The following is a 9,961-nucleotide window of genomic DNA, read 5'->3' on the forward strand; positions in this document are numbered from 1 at the left end:
GTATTGTTGCTGTATGCAGATGTAGTACATTGTATAGTAATGAGTTATTATCAGTGTACCTTAGCACTACTGAAGACACTATTTCTTGTTGTGGGTCAAAATGATTAAAACTGTCCAGGGTTATCTTGTGAGTCATCATGTACTAAGGGAAAGGAGAACACTAAACTGGTGTGCATCAAGATATTGCAGTGAATCAGTGGTGTTCCACTTAGAGGGCTGCTTCATACTGGTCATTATCAATAGACAATATTCATCCACCTATAAGGTACTGTACCGATACATAAAAATGTACAATTTATCCAACATGTATGGGTTTGATTTTGAACACCCGTGGACAGAATGTTAGTAATAATGATAAATAACATTTCTTTAAAAAAAGTGCACAAATCTAATAATGTACATACATGTACATGTACATGGAAAAAATGACAATTATAACAATTGCAACAATTTACATGGCTAATATGATGAACAATGAGCAAATGTGACTAAAACAATAAAAATTACAAAGTTTATGATTCTAAAATGATAGTAAAAGTTGCACAATCTCACACATATAGTATTTCTTAAAATGATGAATTTTAAGATTACGTTTAAAAGATTCAGTTGTCCTAGCTGAGTAAATGTTAAAAGGAAGCTCGTTCTATAAAATTGAAGCCACGACTGAAAAAGGTCTAAAACTTGTATAACTATTTGTATCATGTGGCGTGGAAAAAATGAAAATGTTTCAGTATTGTACAGTTTTGTCAAATATTTTGTATATTGTAATATGGATAAGGCCTACTGCTGGAAAAAAATGTCTTTGTCTGAAACTAAAACTGGTAACAACAGGTAATATTAGTGCACACTAGCCCATCATGTTGTTACCTGCTGGGACAATTTTGATATTATAATTATATACACTACTGAGATGGAAGATCATCATTTGGCCCACTGCTGAGAGAAACATATTTGCATGAAACTAAAAACTGTTGAAAAAACCCGATAATATTGATATATGCAAGATCACCATTTGGTCAACTGCTGGGCCAAATATCTCTCCTTGAAACTCAGATGTTGAAAAATATCTTGTATATTGATATGCAAGATCATTATTTGGTCCTCTACTGGGTGAAACATCTCTGCCTGAAGTGATAACTGTTGAAAAACTGATATGCAAGAGCATCGCAATTGGTTGAAGTACAAAACACTTGTACTTTGTCATACAAAGGATAAATGTGCTATCCATCATTGCGTGACAATTATGCCGTCATATTTTACCAAATAATCCGATGTAGTGCTTACCTGGCTTATCTTCTTTCAATGATTTAAAGATGGGTCAGCTGTTATCTCTGCATTGTGGAATGATATCACGTTTAACACTGGTGGTCAACCTGTGTTTATTTAATCTTTTTCGATGCAGGACACAATTCGATAAATATTGTAGAATTATTGGTAATACATACAGTCACGCAATTTTATCAAGTTTTACTTAAAGTTCAGTGTACAGTTATACAATTATTGTACAATTATACTGAAATTCAAAAACTCGCAAGGAAGTGACTCGAAGTTTCTGTTACTCTTGATTACATGTGAGACCCTCACATACATGTGTATTCCTTGCATGTTCCCCCACAATTTCATCACAAATTACCCAATCCATGTGTTACTTAGATGTCTTTGTGAACTTGTTTTTAGCACAACTGAACTGAGGTTCAGTAGTGCTATAGGGATTGCCTGGTGTGTGTGTGTGTGTGTGTGTGTGTGTGTGTGTGTGTGTGTGTGTGTGTGTGTGACTTAAAAGTCAAAAACCACTGCAGAACCAATTGCCATGATACTTGGTGGGTCCATTACCTTAGGTGTCTAGTTGGGAAATCGTTCAAATCATTTCACCTTCTCGGAGCAATGACTAAATTTACGAAAAATAAAATTTGCCCTTGCATAAAAAGACTTGAGCTGCCTCTGCATTTCTAATTCGTCATCCCCTGTCGAAGACATAATGTTCCCGAGGTACTTTTTAGAAGAAACAAACTTCAATTGCATTCCATACACATATACATACACTCAGTTTTAGTTGTGTGAAAAAGAATGTCATGCTGCATACATATGTACGTATGTTATATGTACGTACACATCATTGTCTTGCTATCAGTTTGGAAGTAATGCCAACTACATCTAGTAATGAGGGAATATAACATTCCCTTTCACAAAGTGAATTCAGTACATGTAATATATGTGCATGTACAAAAATCTTTAATGTACAATCATGATGTACATAATTATGTACATACATGTACTGTCCTGGGATAAAGATTTGGCGAATGGTCTGAAGTTGGCTAATGGTGGATATTTCATTCTATTCTGCATTCACTAAATGTTATCCCAACAACACTACTAAAACCAGCTGTTGCAGCTGGTGAACTTCTCATCAGAAGAAATTCAAATTGACTTTTGTGCATATTTTGGGGTATACTGACAACAACAAAAAGACACTTTTCAGTTTTCAATAACTGTGTTGACTAATGTAATTATTAATACATGTATGTTCCCCTGAATATGTTTTAGTATGCATTTAGTGTTTCATACTCTGAAATAAATAGCTACATGTATTAAAATAACATTTTGAAATTAATAGAAAAAATAAGACGGCATTAATATTCTGGTGTACAAATGTACACCATCTAACAGTACTGGATTAACTCATCACTCTTAGCATGTCAATCAAATGATGGAATCATCATACATTGTAATTCTAAAACAGCTGTTCTTTTCATGATTCTGTATATGCTAAAGCTTTCATTAAATACAGTTTGATATTATGCATGTTGATGTTAGGGGACAATGTTGCAATCCCAGGTTTTTTGCATGAGTGTTCAGTTTTATCTTCAGGGTTACATGGGATCATTCTTTTGTTTTTGACCAACTTTTTTCTATATCTCTGCCAGACAACTGTTTTTCATACCTAAACATTAGTTCTTATCTGATGTGAGCATTTAAGAATCATGATATTTTGAATGATGGAAACGTGTAATATTTAACATCTATGTACCATATCCCATTACTTTGCAGTAGTTAAATGTGAAACATGTATGAAATCATTTTTAAAAAGTTTCACCTTTCCAAGGCCAGTTACACTGCATATATATTTTGTAAATAGGGACCAGATTAAGATGATAGTGATTATGGTAGATAACTTTCACTGAGTATCCAATCTGATTGAAATCCGATGTACTGTACAGTCATGATTTCTTTTTGGCTGTTATGTTTATGACAGTAATACTGTCATTTGTTCTTTTGCAAGTGCTTCATACATCTGACACAATACCATGTTTTCCCGAACCAAATCTCATACTCACGAGTAGCCAACCAGAATCCGGCTTACACTATAACTCTCAACATTTGAAATTTAAAGAAAGAGAATGACCAAGCGATAACGCTAACATAATGTTGTCTGTGCTCTGTGTTGATGCCCTTTTCAAACAGAGTGCTCTGAAGTACTGTACCTGTATGTTTTGGTGTATTACGCGTTTTCTTTGGTTCAGTGAATTCACTCAGCGCTCTCGTGTAGCTCAGGAAAATCTATGGTATTGTGTCAGATGTAGGTAACGAGTGCTTGCAAAAGAAGAAACAACAGTAAACATAACAGCCAAAAAGAAATCGTGACATGTACAATACATCGGATTTCAATTGACCGTGTATCATGATCACAGAGCTCATAGAGAGCACCTATGAAACTGCTGTTTTAGAGAGTATTATTACAGAATTTTTATCTCCTAATGTTGGAAAGAAATCGCTGTATTTTTTAAATTAGTTGCATTTTAGGGACTGTCAGTGTATTCATGAAAATGTTGGTTTGATACATGTTGGAAATGTCGAGACACTGACCCAGAATTTCAGAATTATGGCGTATTGAATTTTTTTCCCTAATGTTGGAAAGAAATCTGTCACTGTATTTTTTTAATTAGTTGCATTTTGGGGACTCTATTCATGTTAATGGTTTGATACACGTTGGAAATGTTGAGACATTGACCCACAGTGCAGGATTGAAAATTATCCCTTTACGAGCACATACAAATGTACATGTATAATGTAGAATACTATGAACATTGTATCTAGACTACCAAATTTATAAGGTAGTAGTCTGCTAGACAAATGGAAATCAATAGAAAATTGGACCTGAAATGGTTCACAAGCATATGTTAAATTGGAGACCTGCTTTTGTTTTTAATAATGGAATCACATCATCGCACAAGGAAATTGCCTGAGGAGAAATCTGGTCGATATTTTTTTTTCACTACACTAAGTATTACCATGTGTACATCTAATTAAATGTCATGACATTCCATAATTGATCATAAATCAAACTCTTATTCAGTAGTCAAATATACACTTGACTTACAATGGTGTGTACATATCTTTAGTGTGTAAACTAGTTGAATATTTTGCTAGCAATGACACTAAACTAACAGTGGAGTATTTGGCTGGCAGTGACACTAAAATAACAGTGGAATATTTAGCTGGCAGTGACACTGAATTAACAGTGGAATATTTAGCTAGCAGTGACACTGAAATAACATAACAGTGGAATATTTAGCTAGCAGTGACACTGGAATATTTAGCTAGCAATGACACTAAAAGAACTGCAATATTTGGCTAGCAGTGACACTGATATAATAGTGGAATATTTAGCTAGTCAGTGACACTAACAAGTAAAATAACTAATATTTTGGTGACAGTGAAATTAATACAACACTATTTGGGTCATGGTGACACTGAAATAACTGGAATATTTTGTTAGCAGTGACACTGAAATAACTGGAATATTTGGGTAGCAGTGACACTGAAATAACAGTGGAATATTTGGGTAGCAGTGACACTGAAATAAGTGGAATATTTTGTTAGCAGTGACACTGAAATAACAGTGGAATATTTGGGTAGCAGTGACATTGCAATAACAGTATTAATGTGTATATAAGGTCAGTGAAATGTAATTATTAAATAAATAAAGAATACATTTAAATTTTTATATAAAAATATTTCACCTGGTGTTAGAAGGTAGCATAGTTGATACATGTACATGATTGTAACCAGAATTCATTCACTAGCAGGTAACCTATTTAATTTGATTTCATTTGAATGCATGTGAACAAGTTTGCAGCAATTATAAATTTGATATTGTCATTTTTGTCGCTTGGAGCCATTTTGAAATATAAATTTAAGCTTATCTTTTTGATATTTTCATCAATTTTGGGCTGTTGAAAATAAATAAACTATTTCTAGAAGTAATCTAATAAGTGTCAAAAAGATATTCATAAAAAGTATGGTTACTATGGTGTTATTTCATAGGCCTCTCTGAGTCTTGACTCAAATATTTGCAAGCATTATATTGCTTTCGGTGCTTAGTAATGCACATACATGTAGAACATGGGTAAATGACATCAAATTCTTGCTACGGTACAGCTGAGAAGTATTTTTGCATATTATAATGTAAATTTTGAAACTGGTAAATAATTGTTCAGAAATATCAGAAATACATATTATATTTCATAAGTGAAAATGTTATCAAAATTAATCAGTTGAAATCTGAGACTGTAAATAAAGAAGTATATCTAACAAGGGTGGCTATGGATACAAGGTGATGGAGATGTTTATAATCTGAAATGTTAAATCCTTTTGATTTAGAATGTTCTGTTGTCATCAGAGTCAAACTGAAAAAATGTGGAAATTTTTACTCTTCCATCACTTTGTTGATTTATCACTGATTTTAGGATACAACAGATCATGAATATACATTAACAATAGATCCCAATATTTGAATTAAAGTAGAATCAAGGAAGAATGCATTTATGGAAGAACTGATTTAGATGTTAAGGAAATAGAAAAGAAATGACTCAAGGTCAAAAAGAGTGGAAGACAGTAGAGCGATGTCTTGCATACATAAAATAACAACAGTGAATAGCATTTGAAGGCAGCCAACATTGATTTGAGCAGTGAGCACAGATTGTCAGATAGTGGCTGGGTCAATTAAAGTACACTCCCGTCATAATCTGTGCCTTGTAGAAATAGGCCATGTGATCGTCATGCACACCAGTTGAAATTATGTAGAGGAATGAACCATTCTTACAAACTGTAGGGGGGATAGCATACAGTTGTATTCTAGAGCTATACACAACCTCAGTAGGTAAATATACAATATTTTGTATGTATGTGTGTTTCTGTCCCTAATCCTGACACAGCAATTAACTTTACAAGAACTTGACCTGAAGAGGCTGAGGACTAACTATCATAGCCTAGTGATAAATCCCAATCAACATCCCATATATTGACACTTTGTTGACAAACAAACCATCTCTTTACCTCTTTCTTGGCTGTTTACATATTGACATCAAGACAGTGTACACAGTACCATCAAGTATGATTGCCTAATGACAAACCCCATCAACATCCCACATATTTAATTTGCTGAGAAACAAGTAATCCCATAGTCATATGTACCCAGTTCATGATTGTTTACACACAGACATCAAGTTATGTACAGAGTACCATCAATGACTAATAAAGAGTTAATTCAGCTAATCAGAATGATTTATCTGTTTCCAGAAAGAATTCAGTAAATTAAAATTCAACAAGTAACAGCAAAAATTTACACCCACTGGATCTTGAAAAAGAAAATTTGCTTTGCTTTGATTTTTGGGATTAGTAGTCTGTGACTTCATTCTCCAGTCATGACATTTTTTTTTCTAAAATGTATTTGTTTGTTTGTTTTACTTGCAGTCAAGAGGAAGCCCAGAAGATAGATGTTGAGTTGTTTAATGAATATCAATTTAGTGTAGATCAGTTGATGGAACTAGCTGGATTGAGTTGTGCTGTGGCCATAGCTAAATCCTATCCTGTTAATACTACCAAGTATGGCGGTACGGTGCTGATATGTGTAGGACCTGGCAATAATGGAGGGGATGGATTAGTCTGTGCCAGACATCTCAAAATGTTTGTGAGTATAATCAGTATGATTTTCAAAAGGGTAGGCTTTAAGATGTGAGATCAGCCCTTTCCTATGCCAGCTTAAATATTTAAATAATAATTTTAAAGACTTTGATATTACACATGTACATGTATAGCAAATAACATGATTTAGCTAAAGTACTACAGCCTATTTCATATTAGTGTTAACTAGCTCTGTTTTGATACAACCATGCAGAAACCAATAACAAACCTAAACTGCACATTCTACACTTTAAGGTAACAAGATTGCAGTTTCTTGCTACATTTTGTTTTAAATGAAACAAACTATTTAAATTACTGCAACAAGACCCAGACATGTAGGTGCCAATGTTTTGATGTCTGTATTTGGTGTCTGCATGGTGCCATGTTAGTTTATTTCATTTAGACACAATGTTGCAAGAAACTAGTCATTCAATGTTGCTGTCTTAAAGTTTACCATGTGCAGTTGTTTATTGGTTTTTGCATGGTTGTATCAGACAAAGCCACTGAACACTAACATGAAATGGGTTGTAAGAAAATACTGTGTGTAGAAAAGGTGGATTTACATTCCACACTGAGCATGCTCAGATGCAAAGGATTATGGGATGATTTGTAGTTGCTGTAATACCTAATATGGAATGATCAGAAACTGGTCTTCCTGTAAGGGCTGGGTAACCACATTATGCTTACAAGCAATAGGACAGGTTGGGTATGATACTACATTTCCCACAATGCACCTCAAAATAGGTAAGAAATATTATCAGAAATGTGTGGACTGAATCCCTCACAATTACCATTTATAACTTTACTTGTTTCTCTCGCAGGGTTATCAGCCATCAATATTTTATCCCAAGCGTCCGGAAAAAAGCTTGTATAAGAACTTATCTCATCAATGTGCCACAATGGATATACCATTTCTGTCATATCTGCCCAATGCTCAGCTTATTAATGAGTCATATAATTTTGTTGTGGATGCCTTATTTGGGTTCAGTTTTAAGGGTGATGTCAGACCTCCATTTGGTGACGTCCTTAAAACCCTAAAAGAAATCTCAGTACCACTATGCAGCATAGATATCCCATCAGGTATGTATGTAAATGAGATTATTTGAATACTGTATGTAATTGAGATGCAAATTTGCTGAATAATGTGTAAATTGGATGCAAATTATAAAAATAATATATGTAAATGAGATGCAAGTTAACCCAAATATTTGAATACTTCAAGCAATCTTATTAAAATCTGATAAGGGAATACGGTTCAATTCCCATATTTACATCTATTACCTTAAAATATTTAGATAGTATTTCCCAATATTTTTCTTCATTCAGCAAAGGAAAATATGAGTGACCTAAGGGGTCCTTGTCACTACATGTCGCTAGACGAGTATTGACAAGGACCCCTTAGGTCACAAGCTGCTGAATGAAGAAAAATATTGGGGAATAATATAATTATACTCTCAGCAATAATGTAAAAAATAATGGGAAAGTAATGGCAATTTTGAACGTTTTGACTCATATTTCGAACACATCAGAACCAATGACTTAGACACACGTTGTCGTGATATCAAATGATCAGAGTGTATATTCCATATTTTGGCTTGTGCCTGGGGTATGTCTTTTATTTTCGATTTTATTGTTCTGGGAGTGATCACCTTGTTTTTCATTTTGTCGTTTTTTGAATGAGCGTCTTTCCCTACACCTAACACTGTATCCATATCATTATAGTAGTTAGGAATAAAATACAAATGTCTTGCAAAATTTGATGAAATTTCTGCTTATTTAAAAGACGCAAAGTATATACTAAAAGTGAATTATTTATTTACAGGATGGGATGTGGAGAAAGGTAACCCTGATGGTCTCAACCCAGAACTGCTTGTATCCCTCACAGCTCCAAAGAAGTGTGCACAACATTTCAAAGGAAAGTATCACTATCTTGGTGGACGATTTGTCCCTCCAGATCTTGCCAAGAAGTATGAACTCAATTTGCCAGACTTCCCAGGAACTGAGGCTTGTATGGAGCTGAAGTGACTATGTACAAATGCCAGGATGTAGTACTTCTTTGTACTGAAATGGCTGTATATTATTCGCTGATGTGTGCCGATTGTAGCTACATTATTTGTATACACAGAGAAAGACTTAGTTTTGAAGATACACATTCACTCGTAATTTTTATGGTAACTCATCACTTGTGGAATATTTTGTTTTGAAAATGTAGAATGACATTGTCAAGAGTTTTAACAAACTAAAACAGACACAAACCAAAATGATTTTATGTGGCATGTAATGGATTACATAAATGAGGCTAGTGGTGACCCAGACCAGGGCTCGAAATTAACAGTAGCCAGTGTGTCCACAGACTATCAATTCTTGTCATTGTCATGGGGCTACCATAATTTGCAGCTGATAGCCTACTCAGGCTACCACTGATTATGCAATGATTTAAAAGATGAAAGATTTATGGACTTGAAAATATTTTGATATTAACACATATTTCCAAAAGAGGAACTCTGTTTTCAGGAATTTAGGACTATTGGTCACCATCCTTGGACTACCAATTTCTGAAATTGGTAGCCCAGTCAGACTACCAAAGAAAACAATCAATTTTGAGCCCAGCCAGAGAAAAATACACTGCTGCATTTGCATACTCATGGTGAGCACAAATGAGGAAAGTTCCAAGCAAAGACATTCAATCATTTATGTCATTATAGTGTTGATAACTTATCAAAGCTTAAATATCACAGGACCAGATTCCATGACTTTGTTTACTGATAGAATGCTACATGTTAAAGCAATCAAGCATGACTGTTAGTGTTACATTATAACTTCAAATAAACAAACTGATAAAAATGTCACCTAAAACTACATCAGAGGCACTCACTGTTGTTTTTGTATCAGTATATTGTTATTTTTACCTAATGTCATCTTCTATTGCATGAAATCTTTCCTTTAGTAACTCACAGTCATTCAAGCAAATGCACCAGTGTCTTTTAATTGGTTGTAA

General features: G+C 34.1%; 1 protein-coding gene across 1 annotated transcript in view; it reads left to right on the forward strand.

The window, feature by feature from the left end:
- Positions 1-9,402, forward strand: part of LOC144447744 (NAD(P)H-hydrate epimerase-like) — a 103,103-nt gene extending 93,701 nt beyond the window's left edge. Inside the window, exons 2-4 of the mRNA XM_078137824.1 lie at positions 6,754-6,970; positions 7,785-8,043; positions 8,786-9,402. Coding sequence (XP_077993950.1) covers positions 6,754-6,970; positions 7,785-8,043; positions 8,786-8,988 — 679 coding nt within the window. The 3' untranslated portion in view covers positions 8,989-9,402. The remainder of the gene's footprint in view (positions 1-6,753; positions 6,971-7,784; positions 8,044-8,785) is intronic.
- The last annotated feature ends 559 nt before the right edge of the window (positions 9,403-9,961 follow it).

Source organism: Glandiceps talaboti, chromosome 16, assembly GCF_964340395.1.
Source record: "Glandiceps talaboti chromosome 16, keGlaTala1.1, whole genome shotgun sequence".
In the NCBI taxonomy this organism is placed as follows: Eukaryota; Metazoa; Hemichordata; class Enteropneusta; family Spengelidae; genus Glandiceps; species Glandiceps talaboti.